This window comes from Oncorhynchus gorbuscha, linkage group LG05 (assembly GCF_021184085.1).
Source record: "Oncorhynchus gorbuscha isolate QuinsamMale2020 ecotype Even-year linkage group LG05, OgorEven_v1.0, whole genome shotgun sequence".
NCBI lineage: Eukaryota > Metazoa > Chordata > Actinopteri > Salmoniformes > Salmonidae > Oncorhynchus > Oncorhynchus gorbuscha.
Genome location: NC_060177.1, coordinates 36,814,357 through 36,842,127, shown reverse-complemented (window position 1 = coordinate 36,842,127; position 27,771 = coordinate 36,814,357). Strand labels below are relative to the sequence as shown.

Here is a 27,771-nt window from a genome sequence, read left to right as displayed (position 1 = left end):
TTTATCAAATAAATCCAAATCAATTATTGGTCACATTAATTAAGTATGCACTCTCACAGTAAAAGACGGTAATGGTCGGATCATGCAACATGAGAACGCATGATGCTGCTGTGCTCGGTGTTATAGTGAATGTAAGCCCATTCAAACAGCTCAGTTACAGCACAATGCAAATGCGTCTTCATTCCACAGCTGTTTTTGCTTTGTAACCTCTTCCCTATGCTGGCCGGCAGTAGCCTGTTACATTAGGCTCTGAGAAGGCTGTCTGCATTTGTGTCTGTGTGTGCATGAGTGGTGTAGAGAAGGCAGTGAAATTACAGTAGAGAAGGCTCTTATATTTGTATTACAGAAAGCTTAGACTAGTACACTCTGGTGCGGCCTGTGTGTGTGGGAGAGACAGACGGAGGAGGGGGAGAGGGCAGGTCCAGACTTGACCGATGAGTTAAAGGTGCTGTATGGTCAATCTAACGTCTGCTTTGGCCGTGCAGCATTTACGTTGATGCGTCCTAGGCAGATGTCACAGTATTCATACGTCTTGCACTTCGGAGCAGTGCAGAGATGTTGTGAAGGAAGTTGTCAAGAAGGTGAGTTTGTGTTTATACAGGACCTCCCGCCCCCACCTAACGTCAAACAATCACATCAATGCAGAGCCCTCTGCATTGTTAGAAAATTTGGGAGGTGCACGGCGATGTGGTACGGAGCTCAATTTGGCCTTTGCATGCCTCCGGAGGCTCCGCAATTGCGTCACACCCTCCATACGGAGCCTCGAACCACGGTTTTTTGTTTAACTTGGGTCAAATGTTTCAAGTAGGTTTTCACAAGCTTCCCACAATAAGTTGGCTGAATTTTGGCCCGTTCCTCCTGATAGAGCTGGTGTAACGGAGTCAGTTTTGTAGGCCTCGCACATGATTTTTCAGTTCTGCCCACAAATGTTCTATGGGCTTGAGGTCAGAGCTTTGTGATGGCCACTCCAATACCTTGACTTTGTCCTTAAGCCATTTTGCCAGAAGTTTGTAAGTATGCTTGGGGTCATTGTCCATTTGGAAAACCCATTTGCAACCAAGCTTTAACTTCCTAACTGATGTCTTGGGATGTTGCTTCAATATATCCACATTATTTTCCAGCTTCATGATGCCATCTATTTTGTGAAGTGCACCAGTCCCTCCTGCAGCAAAGCACCCCCACAACATGATGCTGCCACCCCCCGTTCTTCACAGTTGGGATGGTGTTCTTTGGCTTGCAAGCCTCCCCTTTTCCCTCCAAACATAACATTTACATTTAAGTCATTTAGCAGACGCTCTTATCCAGAGCGATGGTCATTATGGCCAAACAGTTCTATTTTTGTTTCATCAGATCAGATGACATTTCTCCAAAAACTACGATCTTGTCCCCATGTGCAGTTGCAAACCGTAGTCTGGCTTTTTTAATGGCGGTTTTGGAGCAGTGGCTTCTTCCCTGCTGAGCGGCCTTTCAGGTTATGTCGATATAGGACTCGTTTTTACTGTGGATATCGATACCTTTGTACCTGTTTCCTCCAGCATCTTAACAAGGTCCTTTGCTGTTGTTCTGGGATTGATTTGCACTTTACGCACCAATGTACGTTCATCTCTAGGAGACCGTACACGTCTCTTTCCTGAGCGGTATGGCGGCTGCGTGGTCCCATGGTGTTTATACTTGCGTACTATTGTTTGTACAGATGAACGTGGTACCTTCAGGCGTTTGGAAATTGCTGAAATTTAATTTAGGCAATTACTGAACTGATCAATTGGCTCAGTTGGGAACAGAACCCGGTTTCAACCGGTCCCAAGATTTAAAGTGATCACTGCACACGGACAACTGCAGCTGTTGGATCACTTCAGAGTTTGTATCTACACCATAATCAAGATGCTGGATGGACTGCAGCTATGCCTGACACAAAGCTCTATCGCGGACAGGAAAAGAGTGAAAATGGGATGTTATTGCGCCTGGATACAATGCACCTCATTTTGGCTAGATATTCTGCTTACTTAGTTCCCTAAAGTGACTCAGACTCGACTACTATTCCCCTATTACTTTACTTCAGAGATCGGAAACCACTAGCCTAGCTATTAGTTACTTTGTTTTCTTCCTGTTGTCTTGGCTTCTTTTCTTGAAGTCTAGTAAGACGCTCCTTCGTCCCGCCTCTTCTAATCATCAATCTTAGAACCACAAAGCAGCGTATCAATGGATTACAGGAAATATGGAAGAGCTTTGCGCTAGAACAAAGTATGTCTTTTATTTTTTACATTTTACATTAAACAAATGTATTTTGCTGTTCAATGCAGAGACACCAGTGGTTGTTTATGTTACGATAAATAGACGTTGTTTGTCACACATTTTAAAAATACAGAAACCTAAAAACTGTCTGGGGTAGCGTTACTGACAAATGTCCAGTATTCCCTCTCCCCCCCCCTTTAAGATTTAGATGCACTATTGTAAAGTGACTGTTCCACTGGATGTCATAAGGTGAATGCACCAATTTGTAAGTCGCTCTGGATAAGAGCGTCTGCTAAATGACTTAAATGTTTATAAAGGGCCCAGAAGTGTGTTTGGGGCAACTTACCCTTTAAGCCCAGTTTGCATTGAAACATTGGGATAGTGTGTTGATATCCCTAATATTTGAATGAACACAAGCATACATGCATACTTAAATCTTAACAAAAATACATCTAGCCATCTGCCAAGATTAGGAACAATTAGAAACTTGTAGAAACTTCTGTACTCCATGACGTTTGGAGTGGACAGGTAGTAGTTGATGCAGAGAGAGAAGAATTAGATCAGGGTTCAGGGATAGAAGACCGACAAGTGGTGGAGAAAAATGCAAACAAACGAGGGACAAGAAGATGACTGTTGTGTGACTGCACGTGCACCTTCGGTTGGGGGCATTGTTATATTGTCATCATTCACCCAGGTGTTTCTGTTTTTATTCCTTTGTAATACAACAGTTGAGATTTTAAACTTTCTTCAGATAGGCTTTGGGAAGTCAAGTTGAACTAATTAACTAAAATAGCAGTGCAGCAAATGTGAATGAGCTCTCAGTTAATTCATATAAATGTGTGTGTGTGTGTGTGTGTGTTGTTATGGTCTTGGTGTATGGCTTGTTATCCAGAAAGTTATTTTTTTTCAGATTATTTTTATTTTTACCAAGCAATAACACCCAATTCAACTAATAATTTCTTAATTGAAGTATATCATTGGTTGAATCAGATGTGTACTGGTTGGCAAGAACATAAGCCTAAGTTCACATTGATCTCTGTGGATACGATTGGATCCTGTTATGAGTGCTACTTTCACGATAAAAGTAATGATCAGTAGCTTTAGAATATAGATTAGAATATAATCTAATTGTACATAAGAAATGTCAGTTTAAGTTTTGAACATTTGGAAATGAATTAAAATAGATTATTAAGAGGTGGGTTTATTTGGAACACCCATGGGTTTAAAGCCCATTGCTGACTTTTCATATATTATTATCAAAAATGTGTATGTCTAATTAAATCATATTGTAAATAAAGTCACAAGTTCCCATGAAAAATGTATATTTCATAAAAATTAGGGCAGTGTGTTAAAAATATTTTAAGACATTATCTAAAAATATGCTAAATCAAACAGTTCACTTTTGAGCTATTAATAATCATATTTTTTACATTGAATAAATCTTATTTAACATGTTTTCATAGTATAAACATACCCCATATTTTAGAGCACACTATAAGGAGTATAATGACACCAAGATGTTGTTCCTACCTTGTATGGCTCACGGATCATAGGGCCTTAAAGGAGGCCTGTATATGTCAAAAATTGATTTTCTCAATAGTGGTTTGTGATACGAATGTAAAAAGCATGTTAAACATCCTTACTCCAATAAAGTTTTTATTTGAGAATTGCCAGAACGAACTGTGATAGCAAAAATAGGATTACTCTGTGTCTGGGGAAACTGGCCCAAAAAGAAACAACAACAGACTCAAGGTTAACTGTTTGAACATTTTCAAATCCACCTATGTCTTTCTCCTGCAGCATGGGGGCACCACCAACAGCTTATGACGAGAAGAAGGAAACATGTGGGACCGTCTGTCTGAAGTACCTCCTATTCACATTCAACTTCCTTTTCTGGGTGAGTCTGCCTGCCTGCCTGCCTGCCTGTGACTTTCATGCTGGGGAAGACAACCCCTCTGAGAAATATGGTCTTTTGTAAGCTTTCCGGTGTCCACAGACCAACACAACACCACCAGGCATTTCATCCCACATTCCCTATCACACAACTGTGCTACCCAGCCCACTAGACTGAACAGCTCGTCAGCCACACTGGGGGAAGTCACCAGGGAAATCTCAAATTCTACTACAATTACGAATCTGTTTCTTTACAATGTTGTCAGTGTCAAGATAACATTATGTCTGGGCGATATTTAAGTCAGCAGCAGCTACTGTATTTTCCTCTGAATATATCTAATGCAGTGCCTTCAGACAGTATTCACACTCCTTGATTTCCCCCCACACACATTTCGTTGTTACAGCCTGAATTTAAAATGGATTAAATCGAGATTGTGTCGCTGGCCTACACACAATACGCCATAATGTCAAAGTGGAATTATGATATTGGACATTTTTACAAATGTATTAAAAATGAAAAGCTGTAATGTCTTGAGTTAAGTATTCAACCCCAAGCCTAAATAAGTTCAGAAATAAAAATGTGCTTAACATGTTGCATGGACTCTGTGTGCAATTATAGTGTTTATCATGACTTGTGAATAACGTCCCCATCTCTGTACCCCACACATAGAATTATCTGTAAGTTCCCTCAGTCGAGCAGTGAATTTCAAACAAAGACCAGGGAGGTTTTCCAATGACCCGCAAAGAAGGGCACCTATTGGTAGATGGGTAAAAATATAAAAAGCAGACATTAAATATCCCTTTGAGCATGTTGAAGTTATTACTTACTGTTTGGATGGTGTATCAGTTCACCCAGTCACTAGATAGATACAGGCGTCCTTCCTAACTCAGATGTCAGAGAGGAAGAAATCGCTCAGGGATTTCACCATGAGGCCAGTGGTGACTTTAAAACAGTTACTGCGTTTAAAACTATTTACACAATTGCTGGTATTTAACCCTTTCTCCTCTGCTGAGTCTCCTTGCACATCTGAACAGCAATACACCTCTGTTGCTTGACAGAACTCCCTCACTTCATCTGACCTGACCTCTGCCCAAGTTCTGCACTACTCCCCAACTCACAGCTGTCCTGTTGACTTGTACCAGTCTGTTGCCATTCTCCTTCCCATAGGATCCCTGATGTCGAACAATAACATATTCTGACAGAACCATCACCGTTAAAGGAGAAAACTGAGCATAGATCAACAACATTGTAGTTACTCCACAAATACCTTCCTAAATGACAGCTTGAAAAGAAGTAAGCCTTTACATAATAACATGCATCCTATTTGTGAGGCACTGAAGTAAAACTGCAAAAAATGTTTGCTTAGAAATGAAACTTTGTCCTGAATACAAAGCGTTATGTTTGGAGCAAATTCCACACAACACATCACTGAGGACCACCCTTCATGTTTTCAAGCATTCATGTTTTCAAGCAGGGTATGTTCATGCTTGTCATCGGCAAGGACAAGGGAGATTTTGGGGGGATAAAGAGAAACGGAATAGAGCTAAACACAGGAAAAACTCTTAAGGAAACCTGGTTGTCTCCTAGCCAACAGATACTGGGAGACAAATTCACCTTTGACTGATTTCCTTATATGATCTGTAACTCAGTCAAATCTGTACTGTATCTGTAAAACAACTGTTTTATGATAGTTCTTGTAAGTGTGCCCCATTTTATTTTATTTTTATAATACAACAAAAAAAATGTACCGGTAGCCTACAGACTTTTTACGTGTGTAGCTTGTTATTGTTGGTCAATCAAAACAGTACTACCATCAGAGGCTCCATGTGTAGCAAGTGAGATTTCTAATCAATGCAATATGGAATGGATAAATGAGAAGGAGTAGACTACAATGATCAACCAACCGGTAGGCTGTTTAATATAAATGGATTTGTTGTAGACAAGAACACAGGGACGCAGCAAAATAACCTCAATCGATTTGATGCAGTCGTGACCGACACTACCAGATGAAATGATAGATAAACTATCGCAGCAACAAGTTTTTATCTAACTTGCATGAGTCGGTTAGGCTACTTTCTCGCTTTCTATCTCCCTCTGTGTCAGACATACTGGCCCTTCTCCTCCCGCACCTCTCCCCCACACGTCTGTGCTGAAACAACAGGCAGAGTGCACCTCTTCTGAGTCGCGCAAGCAGGTCCCCATTGAAGTAAAACAAATATATGTATTTATTATTATTTAAAAGATTTAGTACACAAATGGTGTCGGCCTTCTCTCCTGCTCCATTTTTGTTCTGGTACGGCTTAGCCACAAGCTCTAGACATGCTCTAGCTAGCATTTTTCAATTATTTTATCACAGTTTTTTTAGTTTGGACTATTCGGGTTGTAATTATTTAGCCTACCCCACCCACATTAGCCACAGTAATTCATTTTCTTTGTTAACTATGTGCAAAATCTATGTGTATTGGATTTTCATCTGCATAAAGGCAGACGAGGATGGAGAGAATTCTTTTCTGACACTTTAATAAGTGTGTTTTGTCCGACATTGCAGTTTTAACAAGCGAACCATGTGGCTGTAATTTGATGTCGGGCATTAATCTAATCTAATGTTATTATCACGTCACAGCTATTTTACAACGCTGTATCGCAGCAATTTGATGAGATGTGATTTGGTGCACCCTGCACACTTCAAGGAAAGAGACTTGTGCACACATAGAATCGATGCCAGTTTTAGGTTATTTGTTAAGCTTTCGGTCTAAAAGACCTCCATGAGAACATGAAATTTGCACTGCCACTTTCCCTGGACTCTAACACCAGCGGCAATTTACTTTGTGTTTTTGTTCAGTTTGAATGTGACATCTTACTTTATTCATTACACGGTCTGACAAGCTGCATAATAAATGAGGCCTAATTAGACAAAAGAACAATGTAGTCGTTCAAAGAAGATCATTTCAAATTTCAGGACTTCTGTCATTTTTACTATCCGGATCCCCATCCCTTTCCTCCAGGCTGCCCTGCCATCGGTATGTTGTTTTCCACACTTCAAATAGCAATTACAGGCGCTCACCTGACGTAGTTTCCACAAGACCTGAAACAGATCAATGCGAAACACTGTGTCGGTTCTACCATGATGAAAATCAGACTCTTCTTTGGCTGTTGCTGACAAATTATCTGAGAAATGCAGCCTGTCTGCTGTTTTACCTCTGTCATATGCATTTTTATTTAGACACTCAGGATATCCGGAAAATAAAGTCAAGATATTTTCTAAAAGTAAATGTATTAATTAAAATTATAATCAAATGCCCACATTTTCCCAGAAGGCATTCATTCCAAGCCAATAGACAGTAACATATGTATTTATTGACTAAGAACATATTCTCTTCTACAGCAACACCCTGGGGAAGAATGAGCCAATTGGAAGCTGTGGACGATTAGGTGTCCGTGATGATATGAGGTCTAGTTTAGGAATTCAGAGATTCAGGACAGATGCACATTAGTGTGTGTGTACACCTACAGTAACAGTCAAAGTTTGGACACCTCATTCAAGGTTTTTTCTTTATTTTTACGATTTTAGAATAATAGTGAAGACATCAAAACTATGAAATAATTATTTTTCATTATTGTTATTGTTCGCGGCTCTTCATTCACTCTGAGATCCAACTTATGCCAAACCATCTCAATTGGGTTGAGGTAGGGTGATTGTGGAGGCCAGGTCATCTGATGCACTCTCATTGGTCAAATAGCCCTTACACAGCCTGGAGGTATATTTTGGGTCTTTGTCCTGTTGAAAAACAAATGATAGTCCTACTAAGCACAAACCAGATGGGATGGTGTATCGCTGCAGAATGCTGTGGTAACCATGCTGGTTAAGTGTGCCTTGTATTCTAAATAAATCACTAAGAGTCACCAGCAAAGCACACCACCTCCTCCATGCTTCATGGTGGGAACCACAAATGTGGAGATCATCCATTCGTTCACCTACTCTGCGTCTCACAAAGACATGGCGGTTGGAACCAAAAACCTAAAATCTCAAGATTGCTCGTGTTTCTTGGCCTAAGCAAGTCTCTTCTTCTTATTGGTGTCCTTTAGTCGTGGTTTCTTTACAGCAATTTGACCATGAAGGCCTGATTCACTCAGTCTCTTCTGAACAGTTGTTGAGATGTGTCTGTTACTTGAACTCTGCAGCAGAGGTAACTCTGGGTTTTCCATTCCTGTGGCGGTCCTCATGAGAGAAAGTTTCATCATAGAGCTTGATGGTTTTTGCGACTGCACTTCAAGAAATGTTGACATTTTCTGCGTTGACTGACCTTCGTGTCTTAAAGTAATGATGGACTGTCATTTCTCTTTGCTTATTTGAGCTGTTTTTGCCATATGGACTTGGTCGTTTACCAAATAGTGCCTCAAACAGCAAGTAAACGAAGTCTGTTTTTACATCCATTGAGAATGACCATAATTCCTCAATGTAGCCTATTTGGACCATCTTTCCAGCTCTCTCCTTTTCGATAACCACTCAGCATGAAAGCGGAAAGAAATGTGATGAGGAGGGGGGTCGGGAACAGTCTTACAGTGTACAGTACATAAACATCAGCAGGACTGTCTGCGCGTGTGTTTGTGTATGTTTCACAGACTGAATGTCATTGACATCGAGTGTATTGCCACCCATCTCCTCTTGCTCCCTTAGTGCATGAATGACCCTGCATTACAAGGAGATCAGTATCTGTGTAAGTGATTGAGTTGGCACGGGGACACGTTTTCTGGCGCAGTGCTGCAACATCTGCTGACAGTACAAGTGTATATGTATTATACAGTCGATTTTAAACACTTGTCATAATATTCAAACGGTGGACGGTGATGTATTTTCTAAGTTGTTGATATAGGCCTACACTTCTAGAGGAAATTATTATGTTGCGTTTTTAAAGAATACACACCAAACACTGGCATCTTAGTTAACACTCATGGGAACTATTCCACAGTTTTTAATACTACACAAGAATGAATGGCTATAAGGGTTGAATCCGACAGTGGTTCATTTGTTTGCCACTGTAGGTGGTGTGCTGTAGCAAGTTATCTGCTTTGGTGTTCGGGATGATCGATCTATGTCAAGGGAGGAGTTGGTTTTTGCATATTGTTTATAGGGTTCATCCCATTTAGTCGGCTGGTTTATTGTTTTGTCAATAGGCTGTTGGTCGACCAAGATTTTTTTAGTTAAGCAGTAGTGGATTGTTCCATTGTGAAGGCCGTGGGGGTGGCACTGTTTACATCAGTCTGAGACATGTATATGGTTATATTACATAAGAACAATGGTGCAATACCAATACAAAGGATATATTTTTAATAACAAATGCACTTTCTCCCGCAATGGATAGTGGTCGCTGTTGAATTGGCTCCTTTTCCTAGACCATGTTCCTACAGTGGCAATAAAAAGTATGTGAACCCCTTTGAATTACCTGGATTTCTGCAATCATTGGACATTACATTTGATCTGATCTTCACAACAATAGACCAACATAGTGTGCTTAAACTAATAACACACACATTATTGTATTTTTCTTGTCTATATCATTTAAACATTCACAGTGTAGGTTGGAAAAAGTATGTGAACCCCTAGGCTAATGACCAAAAGCTAACCTGGAGTCCAATCAATGAGACGAGATTGGAGATGTTGGTTAGAGCTGCCCTGCCCTATAAAAAAACACTCAAATTTTTAATTTGCTATTCGGAAGAGGCATTGCCTGATATGAACCATGCCTCAAACTAAAGAGATCTCAGAAGACCTAAGATTATGAATTGTTGCCTTGCATGAAGCTGGAATGGGTTACAAAAGTCTCTCTAAAAGACAAATTGTTTATAAATGGAGAAAGTTCAGCACTGTTGCTACTCTCCCTAGAAGTGGCTGTCCTGCAAAGATGACTACAAGGGCACAGCTCAGAATGCTCAATGAGGTTAAGAAGAATCCTAGAGTGTCAGCTGAAGACTTACACAAATCTCTGGAACAGGCTAACAACTCTGTTGATGAGTTTTCGATACCTAAAACACTAAACAAGAATGGTTTTCATGGGAGGACACCACAGAAGAAGCCACTGCTGTCCAAAAAAACCCATTGCTGCACATCTGAAGTTTGCAGAAGTGCACGTGGATGTTCCACAGTGCTACTGGCAAAATATTCTGTGGACAGATGAATCTACACCATGGGTGGATTCATCCCAACTGTAAAGTATGGAGGAGGGAGCATCATGGTTTGGGGCTGCTTCATTTTTCCGGTGATAAAGGACAAGCATCATGATCCTCCTATTCATAAGGCACCACCTATGGACTCTATGTCCCAGTAGCATAAACCTGCTATAGTTCCTGAGTATTATCATCAAACATTGCAATTTGGTAATGGGACACTGTGAAGTCCATGGAGAACCACCGATAAATCCATGATTATCGAAAACCTCAACAAGCATTTATCAACGGCTGGCCATGCCTTCCGCCTGGCTACTCTAACCTCGGCCAACAGCTCCCCCCCGCAGCTACTCGCCCAAGCCTCTCCAGGTTCTCCTTTACCCAAATCCAGATAGCAGATGTTCTGAAAGAGCTGCAAAACCTGGACCCGTACAAATCAGCTGGGCTTGACAATCTGGACCCTCTATTTCTGAAACTGTCCGCCGCCATTGTCGCAACCCCTATTACCAGCCTGTTCAACCTCTCATATCGTCTGAGATCCCCAAGGATTGGAAAGCTGCCGCAGTCATCCCCCTCTTCAAAGGGGGAGACACCCTGGACCCAAACTGTTACAGACCTATATCCATCCTGCCCTGCCTATCTAAGGTCTTCGAAAGCCAAGTCAACAAACAGGTGACTGACCATCTCGAATCCCACCGTACCTTCTCCGCTGTGCAATCTGGTTTCTGAGCCAGTCACGGGGGCACCTCAGCCACGCTCAAGGTACGAAACGATATCATAACCACCATCGATAAAAGACAGTACTGTGCAGCCGTCTTCATCGACCTGGCCAAGGCTTTCGACTCTGTCAATCACCATATTCTTATCGGCAGACTCAGGAGCCTCGGCTTTTCTAATGACTGCCTTGCCTGGTTCACCAACTACTTTGCAGTCAGAGTTCAGTGTGTCAAATCGGAGGGCATGTTGTCCGGTCCTCTGGCAGTCTCTATGGGGGTGCCACAGTGTTCAATTCTCGGGCCGACTATTTTCTCTGTATATATCAATGATGTTGCTCTTGCTGCGGGCGATTCCCTGATCCACCTCTACGCAGACGACACCATTCTGTATACTTCTGGCCCTTCCTTGGACACGGTGCTATCTAACCTCCAAACAAGCTTAAATGCCATACAACACTCCCTCCATGGCCTCCATCTGCTCTCAACCGTTCGCTGCCTGCACCCACACGCCAGACTAGCATCACTACCCTGGATGGTTCCGACCTAGAATATGTGGACATCTATAAGTACCTAGGTGTCTGGCTAGACCGTAAACTCTCCTTCCAGACTCATATCAAACATCTCCAATCTAAAATCAAATCTAGAGGCGGCTTTCTATTTCGCAACAAAGCCTCCTTCACTCACGCCGCCAAACTTACCCAAGTAAAACTGCCTATCCTACCAATCCTCGACTTCGGCGATGTCATCTACAAAATTGCTTCCAACACTCTACTCAGCAAACTGGATGCAGTTTATCACAGTGCCATCTGTTTTGTTACTAAAGCACCTTATACCACCCACCACTGCGACCTGTATGCTCTAGTCGGCTGGCCCTCGCTACATATTCGTCGCCAGACCCACTCCAGCAGGTGTATCTCACTGATCATCCCTAAAGCCAACACCTCATTTGGCCCCCTTTCGTTACAGTTCTCTGCTGCCTGTGACTGGAACGAATTGCAAAAATCCCTGAAGTTGGAGACTTTTTATCTCCCTCACCAATTTCAAACATCTGCTATCTGAGCAGCTAACCGATCGCTGCAGGTGTACATAGTCTATCGGTAATTAGCCCACCCAATAGTCTATCGGTAATTAGCCCACCCAATTTTACCTACCTCATCCCCATACTGTTTATATTTATTTACTTTTCTGCTCTTTTGCACACCAATACCTCTACCTGTACATGACCATCTGATCATTTATCACTCCAGTGTTAATCTGCAAAATTGTAATTATTTGCCTACCTCCTCATGCCTTTTGCACACAATGTATATAGACTCTCTTTTTTTTCTACTGTGTTATTGACTTGTTAATTGTTTACGCCATGTGTAACTCTGTGTTGTCTGTTCACACTGCTATGCTTTATCTTGGCCAGGTCGCAGTGGCAAATGAGAACTTGTTTTCAACTAGCCTACCTGGTTAAATAAAGGTGAAATAAAAAAATAATAAATGGATATAGGTCAAATAGATTAGGATCAGCGTTCACCCTCTCCATCCACCAGGGCATGCTGAGAATAATGTCAACATCTTTGGTGCACAACTTCTTTACACATGTCACAATCGATCCATAATACATTAATTGCGCCACTCATATAACAGCTCTTTATTGTAAAGGGTTTTTAACACTGTTTCCCATGCTTGTTCAATGAACCATAAACAATTAATGACATTTTTTAATGTATATTTTTACCTTTATTTAACTGGGCAAGTCAGTTAAGAACAAATTCATCAAACTGTTCCTGGATGGTTGGGAGAAGTTGCTCTCTGAGGATGTGCTGGTACCATTCTTTATTCATGGCTCTCCTAAAGTTGATTCAGCTGTGGGATCGGGGCACCACCAGTACAGCGCTTGCTCAGGAATGGCAGCAGGCAGGTGTGAGTGCATTTGCACGCACAGTGAGACTTTTGGAGGATGGCCTGGTGTCAAGAAGGGCAGCAAAGAAGCCACATCTCTCCAGGAGAAACATCAGGGACAGACTGATATCCTGCAAAGGTTACAGGGATTGGACTGCTGAGGACTGGGGTAAAGTTATTTTCTCTGAATCCCCTTTCCGATTGTTTAGGGCATCCAGAAAAAAGCTTGTCTGGAGAAGACAAGGTGAGCGCTTACCATCAGTCCTGTGTCATGCCAACAGTAAAGCATCCTGAGACCATTCATGTGTGGGGTTGCTTCTCAGCCAAGGGAGTGGGCTCACTCACAATTTTGCCTAAGAACACAGCCATGAATAAAGAATGGTACCAACACATCCTCCGAGAGCAACTTCTCCCAACCATCCAGGAACAGTTTGATGACGAACAATGCCTTTTCCAGCATGATGGAACACCTTGCCATAAGGCAAAAGTGATAACTAAAGTGGCTCGGGGAACAAAACATCTATATTTTGGGTCCATGGCCAGGAAACTTCCCAGGCTTTAATTCCATTGAGAACTTGTGGTCAACCCTCAAGAGGCGGGTGGACAAACAAAAACCCACAAATTCTGACAAACTCCAAGCATTGATTATGCAAGAATGGGCTGCCATCAGTCAGGATGTGGCCCAGAAGTTAATTAACAGCATGCCAGAGCAGATTGCAGAGGTCTTGAAAAAGAAGGGTCAACACGGCAAATATTGACTCTTTGCATCAACTTCATGTAATTGTCAAGAATAGCCTTTGACACTTATGAAATGCTTGTAATTATACTTCAGTATCCCATTGTAACATCTGACAAAAATATCAAGTCATTGAAGCAGCAAACTTTGGAAATTAATATTTGTCTTTCTCAAAACTTTTGGCCACGACTCTACATATTAACCTCACCAGTCCTACTGTGATAAACCCAATATAACGGATACACCTGTTCTGAAAGGCCCTAGAGTCTGCAACACCACAAAGCAAGGGGCACCACCAAGCAAGCAGCACTATGAAGACCAAGGAGCTCTCCAAACAGGTCAGGGACAAAGTTGTGGAGAAGTACAGATCAGGGTTGGGTTATAAAAAAATGTCAGAAACATTGAACATCCCATGGAGCACTGTTAAATCCATTATTAAAAAATGGAAAGAATATGGCACCACAACAAACCTGCCAAGAAAGGGCCACCCACCAAAACTCACGGACCAGGCAGGGAGGACATTTATCAGAGAGGCAACAAAGAGACCAAAGATAACCCTGAAGGATCTGCAAAGCTCCACAGCAGAGATTGGAGTATCTGTTCATAGGACCACTTTAAGCCGTACATTCCAAAGAGCTGGGCTTTACGGAAGAGTGGACAAAAAAAGCCATTGCTTAAAGAAATAAGCAAACACATTTGGTGTTTGCCAGAAGACATGTGGGAGACTCCCCAAACATATGGAAGAAGGTACTCTGGTTAGATGAGATTCTAATTGAGCTTTTTGGCCATCAAGGAAAACGCTATGTCTGGCGCAAACCCAACACCTCTCATCACCCTGAGATCCCTATCCCCACAGTGAAGCATGGTGCTGGCAGCATCATGCTGTGGGGATGTTTTTCATCGGCAGGGACTGGGGAAACTAGTCAGAATGGAAGGAATGATTGATGGCTCTAAATACAATGACATTCTTGAGGGAAACCTGTTTCTGTCTTCCAGAGATTTGAGACTGGGACGGAGGTTCACCTTCCAGCAGGACAATGACCCTAAGAATACTTCTAAAGCAACATTCGATTTGTTTAAAGGGAAACATTTAAATGTCTTGGAATGGCCTTGTCAAAGTCCAGACCTCAATCCAATTGATAATCTGTGGTATGACTTAAATATTGATGTACACCAGCATGTTGGTAGGCATGTTGTGTAAATCAAATGATACAACCTGGACTTTTTGGAGGGTTTGTAAGTCACAAAATAGGAAAAATGCCAAAGGGGGGTGACTACTTTCACAAGCCACTGTAACTCTGATTTAGGTGTTTACATGTCCTAATAATTCAAAATATTGCTCAGAAAAGCAGGTTTTAATCAGCATATGCTTACTTCGATCATGACCTTATGTGATTTAAGCAGAGTAAGGTGTCTACATGACTAATGCCATAATCAGTTTAATATCAAATGATTAGTGTGCATGTAAACATTTTAGTATTTGAAACTCAAACATTAGTTTCTCAACTCCTTTTTCTATAATCCCACAGGGTCTGTATCATTCGCTATTCCTTATATTACAATGCATCCGACATCACGCAATGCCCACCATGGTATTGGCCAGCTGCTATTTGAGGACTTCTGTGGTTTAGAATCTTATTGCAGAGCCCATTGTACAACAGTTTTTAGATAATATTTTATTGCAAGTTATGCTATATGTGTAGGCTATGTCATATGTATTGGCTAATATGCAAATGCAGCTGTTATTTAAAACCTCCATTCGAGCATACAGTGCATTCGGAATGTATTCCGACCCGTTTATCCACTTTTTGTTATGTTACATTTTAGAATAAGCCTTTATTAAATATTTTTCCCCCTCATCAATCTACATACAATACCCCATAATGACTAAGCAAAAACAGGATTTTAGATCTTTCAGCAAATTTATTTCTGGAGAGCACTTCTTTGTATTCTTTCAGCACCTACTGGAGTGCACTTCTTTGTCAACAACCATTCACCATCGTTCACACCCTCTAAAGCCTTAGTCCCACCCATCTCTTTTTAAGGATTCACATCTGGCCGACCTAACCACAGCAGTCAAGCACCCAAGCTAACTAGCTAATGTTGGATAGTTTGCTAGCTACTTCCAGACACAAATGAGAGAACAGCTCACTCTGACCATTTTACTCACCCTAGCAGAGCTGGTTAGGCTGTTTTTATGTTATCCAGAGCGTTGGTGACTGCAAATGTGCTGCTGGCAACAATTTAATTACGCTTGTTTAGCCAATGTTTACTGACACTGGCCATATTCAATGGATGTTATGTGTTCGTAAATTCGTCAGTTATTCTGCACTCTGGCACACAGAAGAGAGTGTTCTCAAATCAGAGTAGATAGCCAGAGTGAATTTACCAGCCACGTCGATCGGCAGTTGTCGCAGTGACATCATGAACATTCTATTTGTATTAAAATCGTTACTTGCATAGTGGAGTCTTTTGTTTAGACATGAACCATAATACCAACTCATGTTACTACCCTGCATGAATCTGCAGGTAACTAACCAACCAGGTTCAATGTTAGCTAGCTAACATTAGGCTATAACTAGCAATACAAATGGCTCTGTGATACGAATAATATAACTACACAGATCATACACGTAACTTTAGCTAGCTAGCGAGCCAGCCAGCTAACTTTAGCTAGTTAGGTAAAAGTCGTTTTCATTTCAAGTTAAAGTGTACTATCTTAACTGTATACATGGATGGACACTTCTCCCGCTCTGTCACGGATGCCATGGTTGCCCTTAGTTTGAAGATATAATCCGGAGACAGGTGTTTTATACAACACTTTTCTGTATGTTCTCTTTTCGACTCCATCTGCATATTTGCGATCAAACGCCAGAATTTTGATTGCATTGATTTCATAACTCAGTCCTCCAGAAAGTGGAGAGCAACACTTGTGCAGTTCTACAATGTGATATCTTTGTCCTCCCAGCTGGCAGGGGGCGTGGTGATGGCGGTGGGCATCTGGACGCTGGTGGAGAAGAGCGACTACATCAGCCTGCTCTCCTCCGTGACCTACGCCGCCTCCGCCTACATCCTTATCCTAGCCGGGGCCATCGTCATGGTGACTGGAGTGCTGGGCTGCTGCGCCACCTTCAAGGAGCAGAGGAGGCTGCTGAGAGTGGTGAGTGGTCACCCTCAATTATGCAGACATTTGCATGCGCACACACACACACACACACGTGTGACACGTGGAAATTCTGTCCCAACCGGGACGCAAACTTCCAATCCTCCACACCGTAACACATATAAAAGTTTATTTGCGGCATGCACAGGATACAACCGGTGTAAAATTCTTACCTTGAGGAGCTCTTTCCCAACAAAGTAGTGATAAGAATGATATAGATAATAATCAAGAATATAATAAACACTTAAACTCAAAGAAACATAAGAATGCAAGTATATACATGTCAGAGCCAGTACCTTATTCAATGTACAGGGAGACTGGGGTGGTTGAGGTAGGTTTATACATAAAAGTGACTGGTAGTAGGATATACATACAGTGGGGCAAAAAAGTATTTAGTCAGCCACCAATTGTGCAAGTTCTCCCACTTAAAAAGATGAGGCCTGTAATTTTCATCATAGGTACACTTCAACTATGACAGACAAAATGAGAAAAGAAATCCAGAAAATCACATTGTAGGATTTTTTATGAATTTATTTGCAAATTATGGTGTAAAATAAGTATTTGGTCATCTACAAACAAGCTAGATTTCTGGCTCTCACAGACTTGTAACTTCTTCTTTAAGAGGCTACTCCACTCATTACCTGTATTAATGGCACCTGTTTGAACTTGTTATCAGTATAAAAGACACCTGTCCACAACCTCAAACAGTCACACTCCAAACTCCACTATGGCCAAGACCAAAGAGCTGTCAAAGGACACCAGAAACAAAATTGTAGACCTGCACCAGGCTGGAAAGACTGAATCTGCAATAGGTAAGCAGCTTGGTTTGAAGAAATCAACTGTGGGAGCAATTATTAGGAAATGGAAGACATACAAGACCACTGATAATCTCCCTCGATCTGGGGCTCCACGCAAGATCTCACCCTGTGGGGTCAAAATGATCACAAGAACGGCGAGAAAAAATCCCAGAACCACACGGAGGGACCTAGTGAATGACCTGCAGAGAGTTGGGACCAAAGTAACAAAGCCTACCATCAGTAACACACTACGCCGCCAGGGGCTCAAATCCTGCAGTGCCAGACGTGTCCCCATGATTAAGCCAGTACATGTCCAGGCCCATCTGTAGTTTGCTAGAGAGCATTTGGATGATCCAGAAGAAGATTGGGAGAATGTCATATGATCAGATGAAACCAAAATATAACTTTTTGGTAAAAACTCAACTTGTCCTGTTTGGAGGACAAAGAATGCTGAGTTGCATCCAAAGAACACCATACCTATTGTGAAGCATGGGGGTGGAAACAACATGCTTTGGGGCTGTTTTTCTGCAAAGGGACCAGGACGACTGATCCGTGTAAAGGAAAGAATGAATGGGGCCATGTATCGTGAGATTTTGAGTGAAAACCTCCATCAGCAAGGGCATTGAAGATGAAACGTGGCTGGGTCTTTCAGCATGACAATGATCCCAAACACACCGCCTGGGCAACGAAGGAGTGGTTTCGTAAGACTCATTTCAAGGTCCTGGAGTGGCCTAGCCAGTCTCCAGATCTCAACCCCATAGAAAATCTTTGGAGGGAGTTGAAAGTCCGTGTTGCCCAGCAACAGCTCCAAAACAACACTGCTCTAGAGGAGATCTGCATGGAGGAATGGGCCAAAATACCAGCAACAGTATGTGAAAACCTTGTGAAGACTTACAGAAATTGTTTGACATTGTCATTGCCAACAAAGGGTATATAACAAAGTATTGAGAAACTTTTGTTATTGACCAAATACTTATTTTCCACCATAATTTGCAAATAAATTAATTAAAAATCCTACAATTTTCAGGATTTTTTTTCTAATTTTATCTGTCATAGTTGAAGTGTACCTACGATGAAAATTACAGGCCTCTCTCATCTTTTTAAGTGGTAGAACTTGCACAATTAGTGGCTGACTAAATATTTTTTTGCCCACTGTATGTTATAATTTTATTGTTTACGATTTATATAATTTTTCTTTCCTGCTACTGAAGAATGCTCTTTGTTGAAACACACACAGCACAACATCTACTCTTGCGTTGGGCATGGTTGGTGAGCTTAGTCTAAGTACTGTGGGGGTGCATCAACCACACACACAATACAAGAGACATGCCATACTTAATATATCCTCCGACACATCAACTGCTGGAAAACACACACACACACACACACACACACACACACACACACACACACACACACACACACACACACACACACACACACACACACACACACACACACACACACACACACAACCCTTTTTATTGTATTATTGTGTTTGTATTTCTCTCACACGCACACCCCAACCTTTAAAAAAAAAAATATTCCACACACACCTTTTTTATTTGATTATTATCTAAATTGAAAAATACGATTCTGTAGTTCTTTGGGGGGGGGGGGGGGGGTTTCTCACACACACATTTGGATTGTCCTGTTATATATTTGCTTGTGTATTATTTTCCTATGTACTTTACTCTAAGCAAATAATATATAGATATAAAGTGTCTTCGGAAAGTATTCCAACCCCTTGACCTTTTCCGCATTTTGTTACATTACCGCCTTATTCTAAAAAATAAAAATCTACAGCAATCTACACACAACACCCCATAATGACAGAGAACAGGTTTTAAGATTGTTTTGGGCAAATTAATTAAAAATTAAAAACACTTATTTCCATAAATATTCAGACCGTTTGCTTTGAGACTCGAAATTGAGCTCAGGTGCATCCTGTTCCCATTGATCATCATTGAGATGTTTCTACAACTTGATTGGAGTCCACCTGTGGTAAATTCAATTGTTTGGACATGATTTGGAAGGCACACACCTGTCTATATAAGGTCCAACAGTTGACAGTGCATGTCAGAGCAAAACCCAAGCCATGAGGTCGAAGGAATTGTCCATAGAGCTCCGAGACAGGATTGTGTCAAGGCACAGATCTGGGGAAGTGTACCAAAACATTTCTGCAGCATTGAAGGTCCCCAAGAACACAGTGGCCTCCATCATTCTTAAATGGAAAAGGTTTGGAACCACCTAGACCCTTCCTAGATCTGGCCAAACTGAGCAATTGGGGGAGAAGGGCTTTGGTCAGGGAGGTGACCAAGAACCCAATGGTCACTCTCACAGACCTCTAGAGTTCCTCTGTGGAGATGCGACAACCATCTCTGCAGCACTCCACCAATCAGGCGTTTTATGGTAGAATGGCCAGACGGAAGCCACTCTTCTGTAAAAGCCACATGACAGCCCACTAGAAGTTTGCAAAATGGCACTTAAAGACTCTCAGACATGAGAAACAAGATTCTCTGGTCGGATGAAACCAAGCTTGAACTCTTTGGCCTGAATGCCAAGTGTCCCGTCTGGTGTAAACATGGCACCATCCCTACTGTGAATCATGGTGGTGGCAGTATCATGCTTTGGGGATGTTTTCAGTGGCAGGGACTGGGAGACTAGTCAGGATTGAGGGAAAGATGAACGGCGCAAAGTACAGTGAGATCCCGGAGCAAAGTACAGAGAGCTCCTTGATAAAAACCTGCTCCAGAGCACTCAGCACCTCAGACTAGGTCAAAGGTTCACCTTCCACCAGGACAACAACTCTAAGTACACACAAGACAATGCCAGAGTGGCTTTGGGACAGGTCTCTGACTGTCCTTGAGTGTCCCAGCCAGAGCTCAGACTTGAACCCGATCTAACATATCTGAAGAGACATGAAAATAGCTTTGCAATGACGCCCCCCATCCAACCTGACAGAGCTTGAGAGGATCTGCAGAGATTGTGAGAAACTCTCCAAATATTGGTGTGCAAAGCTTGTAACATCATATCCAAGAAGACTTGAGGCTTTAATCGCTGCCAAAGGTGTTTCAACAAAATACTGAGTCAAGGGGAGTAAAGGGTCTTAATACTTTCAGTACCAGTCAAAAGTTTGGACACACCTACTCATTCAATGGTAATTTATTTTTACTAATTTCTTAATTGTAGAATAGTAGTGAAGAAATCAAAACTATTAAATAACACATATGGAATCAAGTAGTAACCAAGAAAGTGTTAACAAGTCAAAAAATATCTTAGATTCTTCAAAGTAGCCACCCTTTGCCTTGATAACAGCTTTGCACACCATTGGCATATTCTCTCCATTTAACTTCAGCTGGAATGCTTTTCCAACCGTCTTGAAGTTCCCACAGATGCTGAGCACTTGTTGGCTGCTTTTCCTTCACTCGGCGGTCCAACTAATCCCAAACAATCCTAATTGGGTTTAGGTTGGGTGATTGTGGAGGCCATGTCATCTGATACAGAACTCCATCACTCTCCTTCTTGGTCAAATAGCCCTTACACAGCCTGGAGGTGTGTTAGGTCATTGTCCTGTTGAAAAACAAATGGTGCTTTGCTGCGCTTAGTGGAACCATCACACCACCTCCATGCTTCACGATGGGAACCACACATTCGGAAATCATCTGTTCACCTACTCTGCGTCTCACAAAGACACAGCGGTTGGAATCTAAAATCTCATCAGACCAAAGGACAGATTTCCACCAGTCTAATATCCATTTCTCATGTTTCTTGGCTCAAGCAAGTCTCTTCTTATTGGTGTCATTTAGTAGTGGTTTCTTTGCAGCAATTCGACCATGAAGGCCTGATTCACACAGTCTCTGAACAGTTCATGTTGAGATGTGTCTGTTACTTGATCTCTGAAGCATTTATTTGGGCTTCAATTTCTGAGGCTGGTAACTAATTAACATGTCCTCTTGTGACGGCCCTCCCACTGTTGTGTTCTTTCTCTTCGCTCTTGTTTTCCTTATTAGGATGTCGGTGGGCGACCCTCCCGGCTCCGCCCACTGACATCCTAATAAGGAAAACAAGAGCAAAGAGAAAGAATACGACAGACAGAGTGGGAGGGTTGTCACACTCTGCAGCAGAGGTAACTCTGGGTTTTCCTTTCATGTGGCGGTCCTCATGAGAGCAGGTTTCATAGCACTTGATGGTTTTTGTGACTGCACTTGAAGAAACTTTCAAAGTTTTTGAAATCTTCCGTATTGACTGACCATGTCTAAAAGTAATGTTAAAGTAATGTTGTTTCTCTTTGCTTATTTGAGCTGTTCTTGCCATAATATGGACTTGGTCTTTTACCAAGTAGGGCTATCTCCTGTATACCACCCCTACCTTGTCACATCACAGCTGATTGGCTCAAACGTGTTGCGGAATGAAATTCCACAAATTGACTTTAACGAGGCACACATGTTAATTGAAATGGATTCCAAGTGAAGCTGGTTGAGAAAATGCCAAGAGTGTGCAAAACTGTCAAGGCGGCTAATACTTCTAGAATCATTTCTTGGTGATTATAGATACTCAATGTCCTTCAGGCTATAGGGAAACTCTACTTCCATCATTAAAACATCAAAACATCAAACGGGGCACGGACTCTGGAGGAATTATCATATGGTGCAAACAGGACCTTTCACGGAGCCAAATCCATAAGGGTAACACCCACATTTGGTTAATTCAACAAAGGAACAATCCTTAGTGACAATTATTTATATATAGTTGTGGCGTATGCTTCTCCCTGATGATATTCGCCAGAAAGAGACCAATCAGTTTTGAAGTGGAGGGAAATGTGCTTTTGTATGGGGATTTTAATGCTAGAACAGGTTCTGAACCTGAATGTGTAGACCCTGAGGGTAATAGACATGTTGTATATTTGGACATTCCTCCTTATACCCGATTCCTATCCCTAGTAATAGAAAAAGCCCTGACCAGGTAGTGAACAACAATGGAAAGGCGTTAGTGCATCTATTTATTTAGATCTTTGTCAAATAGAAAACATCACCTAATACAAGATGGAGACGTTCAGCAAAATATTGTGACACATCGAAAGAATACAAACAAAACCTAAGATGTAAAAAAACTGAAGAATTTTGAGATCACTCTGAAAGAGGTTTGAAGACTCCATTGATGCATACCAGTTCTGGGAGAAATGGAATGGTGTAAATGGAAAATAGAGAAACTACCGAGCCATTCAAAATGGCAACATTTGGGAAGATCTCTTTGAAAGTCTCTATGGAATAATTCCATCAGAAGACTTTACTTTAAACCAAAAAAGTATGCAAGAAAAACTCAGCTCATTAGAAACACACAATTAAAAAAACAACCAGAACCAAAGTCATGACCTCCTATTTGACAAATTTGAAAAATGTAACAAAAACACAGAATAAACTAAATTGCTCAAAAGAGAATACAAAATCTGTCAGATATACAAAATAGATGTCAACAGTGAAGAGGCGACTCCGGGATTCTGGCCTTCTGATCAACTTGATGTTTATTTTAATGGACAAAAATGTGCTTTTCTTTCAAAAACAAGGACATTTCTAAGTGACCCCAAACTTTTGAACTGTTGTGTTTATACTGTATTCGACACTACACTACTACATCTACTGCATCTTAGCCTATGCCTAGAGAGAGCTCGCAGAAGGAGAGCTTGCAGAAGGAGAGAGAGCTTGCAGAAGGAGAGCACAGGAGAGAGCAGAAGGAGAGCACAGGAGAGAGCAGAAGGAGAGCACAGGAGAGAGCAGAAGGAGAGCACAGGAGAGAGAGCTAGCAGAAGGAGAGCACAGGAGGGCTCGCAGAAGGAGAGCACAGGAGAGCTCGCAGAAGGAGAGCACAGGAGAGCTCGCAGAAGGAGAGCACAGGAGAGCTCGCAGAAGGAGAGCACAGGAGAGAGAGCTCGCAGAAGGAGAGCACAGGAGAGCTCGCAGAAGGAGAGCACAGGAGAGAGAGCTCGCAGAAGGAGAGCACAGGAGAGAGCGCTCGCAGAAGGAGAGCACAGGAGAGAGAAGCACAGGAGAAGCGAGAAGAGAGACAGGAGAGAGCGCTCGCAGAAGGAGAGCACAGGAGAGAGCGCTCGCAGAAGGAGAGCACAGGAGAGAGCGCTCGCAGAAGGAGAGCACAGAGAGAGAGCTCGCAGAAGGAGAGCACAGGAGAGAGAGCTCGCAGAAGGAGAGCACAGGAGAGAGCGCTCGCAGAAGGAGAGCACAGGAGAGAGCGCTCGCAGAAGGAGAGCACAGGAGAGAGCGCTCGCAGAAGGAGAGCACAGGAGAGAGCGCTCGCAGAAGGAGAGCACAGGAGAGTGAGCTCGCAGAAGGAGAGCACAGGAGAGAGAGCTCGCAGAAGGAGAGCACAGGAGAGCGAGCACGAAGAAGGAGAGCACAGGAGAGCGAGCTCGCAGAAGGAGAGCGGGAGAGCGCAGAAGGAGAGCGGGAGAGCGCAGAAGGAGAGCGGGAGCGCAGAAGGAGAGCGGGAGCTCGCAGAAGGAGAGCGGGAGCTCGCAGAAGGAGAGCGGGAGCTCGCAGAAGGAGAGCGGGAGCTCGCAGAAGGAGAGCGGGAGCTCGCAGAAGGAGAGCGGGAGCTCGCAGAAGGAGAGCGGGAGCACAGAAGGGAGCACAGAGAGGGGGCGAGAGGAGAGCTCGCAGAAGGAGAGCTCGCAGAAGGGGGGCGAGAGAGCTCGCAGAAGGAGAGCTCGCAGAAGGAGAGAGCTCACAGAAGGATAGCACAGAAGGGGGGCGAGAGAGCTCGCAGAAGGAGAGCATGCGCTCACAGAAGGTGAGAGAGGGGTTTGGTATGAGCACTGTCCATTGTTCTGGGGCAGAATTGAAAGGGAGGTGGCACAGAGAGTGGAGGGAACCTGTTTCCCTTCCAAACAGACACAATTTATACCACGGCTGAGTCATAAAACCCCAGAGGCAATGAGTGGAGAAACTGACCGCACACTCTCACTGACCAGAGCCCTACAAGGCTGTCATAGACGCAGCTGAACTGTGGTGGAAGCTGAGCCAAACTTAAAGAGGTAGTGCACCCAAATGACATAATTTGTTCTTCCTTTCCTCACCTTTTGAAGTAATTCAATATGAATGACTGTAATTTACAATAACACTTTCATTACTTAGCCTGTAGTGGCCATGGCTAACATTCACATTGATTACTCTAAAGTAATAGTTGGTAAGGTGCCCTTGTCTCAGAATGAGAAGAATACCCTGTAGACTTGTTTTCTTCTTTATTTAAACATGGTGTAAATTATGTCTACACCAATGCCTGCTGACAACATGTTGCCAAGTCATTTTCATTCGGTGAGGAACATAACTAGTGTTATGACGTTATCCTGTTGGGGGTGGTTTATGACCCCCATAAACACCTTTCCCCTCTCCACTCTACAGAATTGTTTCTTGAAAATCCCTTTGTTAACATAGAGAGAGTATGGTGACATCAAAAGGTTTGGGAAAGGTACAATATTTCTGTAATCCAACCAGTTGAAAGTGTCCTTGGTACTTAAAAAATATGATGTCCGATCAGTTGGTGTCTTGGACATATCTGATGATAGGATGACATAAATTGTATCTTGGAAAGTCTACACATTCTAGTTATCAGATTCAGATGGAATTATTGTGCAATTTAAATGTTTAAATATGAAACTATTTGTGAAAAGATTAAATGTATTTTTAGCTTCTAAATGAGAGAATTGTTTTCATAAAGTAAACTCTGCTCACTCAGTGGCCATGCCCAAGTGAACAAACATTGATTGAGAACTATGAAGCGCATGCCCTTCTCTCCCCCGATACAAAATCCGTTGATGGGAGTCAAACCTTAGTTACCGACGACGTGAGGACTGGTGTCCCATACGTTTAAAAGGGCTAATTTCATTGTGGAGGTGACGATCACCACGCTGGAAGGATGAATTCTGACAAGACCAGCCGGAATACAGCACTAGCTGAGTATGGCAAAATGGTATGAACTTTGAACTCTTATTCACTTATGAAGAATACATTCTAGAAGTTGAGTTATCAGCTGCAGCTGTAAACGTACGTGGCCTAGGAAAGGACAGACCATCTCCTGAGAAGACGGGGTACAACGTATCCGCTAAGCCCAGACAGATTCTACAAAGGACAAAGGCGATCTCCGCTGGGCAAACCAGTCTTCCATCTTCGACCCATCTATCGAAGCGCAGCTCAGTGTAAATATATATCTTGCATTTTCCTTTTCCGCATGGGCGGTTATTATAATGCATAAGATTCTGTATTTACGTCAGCATAGCTTTAAGGTCCGATAGAGACCCAAACTCCTTTCTACCTCAGTCTTCCCGTTCTTTCATTCAAACCCAACACCCTTTCTTTGTGTAACAAGCATTCATATCGGTTTCGTCCACCAGGGACTTTTTATTTTATGACATGATTAGTAATCGATATATGATCCATCCTGTGTATATGCAAATCTGTGTGATTTATTTAGGTAGTTAGTAAATAATTAAGCCAATTTTTGAATTGCTGATTCAACTCGTTAGACCTGGTTCGTGATGATAACCAAGAATTTTACGACGTTCAGATGAGATTGAATAAGGTGACGATAAATAATTGACTGCTATTGATATAAAAGATCTTGGAGTGGATTCGGGAGATAGCCGCTTTATATAAACTAATGCCACCGTGGTGCCCCAGGTTATTAACAAGTTAATTGTTGCATGGTTTAATTCAATCACGTGATCAATCAAACGTTAGGCAATCGATTTGATAAAATAGCATGTCGTATAATTTAATCAGTCAGAGACACGACACGAGGTAAACGGAGCCTGTATGGTGTGCGTGTGATTTTGGCATGCGATGACCTGCATGCAAAAATGTGAATTTAAGTGATATCTAGGTATTCACATAGGACAATTTGTTTTCCCATATCAAATTGAACATGGAATTTTGAGGAAACCAATACTAAAACCTCAATGAGTTTAGTTATTTAGTAATAATAGGATCTCTATCCAGTCCTTACCCTGACCTTTTGTGCATTATATTCCTTAGTGAAGGGACAAGGGAGGAGTAGTTGAAACGGCCTAATCCAGTATTTTTCATTCACTTTGGGTAAGGCTTCTCAAACTATTGTGTTATCTGCTCCTGTTCTAGATGGTCCTTTGCTGTATGTCCACTTTTGATCCCAAACATATGCTGTGGCTTTTGTGTGCAAGTGCGTGTGTTGGAGAGTGCATCCCAAGGAGTTACGATTAGGCAGATGAATCATGCTGAAGGAATGAACTTGTCAGGAGGGAGGGGAGAGATGGTGAGGAAGGTGTGTGTGTGTGTGTGTGTGTGTGTGTGTGTGTGTGTGTGTGTGTGTGTGTGTGTGTGTGTGTGTGTGTGTGTGTGTGTGTGTGTGTGTGTGTGTGTGTGTGTGTGTGTGTGTGTGTGTGACTTAACCCTGGCAACGAGAGGCGAGAAGACTGCTGTCGAATCTGTGTGAACTACCTCCGATGTTTGACTCAGCAGCTATATTGGCATTCTGTCAAACTCAATGTATATCACAGGTGTGTCTGTGTGTCTCTCTGTGTGCGTGTTAGGGTTGGGCAATATCAGTCTTTTCCTATCATGATCATGTACCAATAAAACAGTGATATACGATGCGATCGCCCCCTATTGGCCAAATTATGTATTTCTAGGTATGAAAAAAATGGCAAAAATTAAAGTAGGGCTACAGTGAGGAAATTGAATGCAACTGAACGAAATATGTTGTTGAAAGCCTGGGCAGAGGCTAAGTGCAGGCACATCTTTTCTAATATTGCTTTCTGGTGGATGAGTGTAAGCATGGAGCGTGTGTGTGTAAGTTTGGCGCGCTGTGATGGAGCAGTGACTGTCTGATGAGGAATGGGCTGTGTTACCGTAGTAACGTGGGCTGGATGGAAGCAATCTTCCGCAGACCCATGTCTGCAGTATACAGTTGAAGTCGGAAGTTTACATACACTTAGGTTGGAGTCATTAAAATGGGTTTTTCAACCACTCCACAAATTTCTTGTTAACAAACTATAGTTTTGGCAAGTTGGAAAGGACATGTACTTTGTCCATGACATAAGTAATTTTTCCAACAATTGTTTACAGACAGATTATTTCACTTACAATTCACTGCGTCACAATTCCAGTGGGTCAGAAGTTTACATACACCAA

At 42.3% G+C, this 27,771-nt stretch overlaps 1 protein-coding gene across 1 annotated transcript in view; it reads left to right on the top strand.

Annotated features, from left to right (window-relative positions):
* LOC124035909 (CD151 antigen-like) overlaps positions 1-27,771 on the top strand; it is a 55,893-nt gene that overhangs the window by 4,515 nt on the left and 23,607 nt on the right. The window contains exons 2-3 of the mRNA XM_046349794.1: positions 4,033-4,129; positions 16,602-16,793. Of these exons, the coding sequence (XP_046205750.1) occupies positions 4,034-4,129; positions 16,602-16,793 (288 nt within the window). The 5' untranslated portion in view covers position 4,033. The remainder of the gene's footprint in view (positions 1-4,032; positions 4,130-16,601; positions 16,794-27,771) is intronic.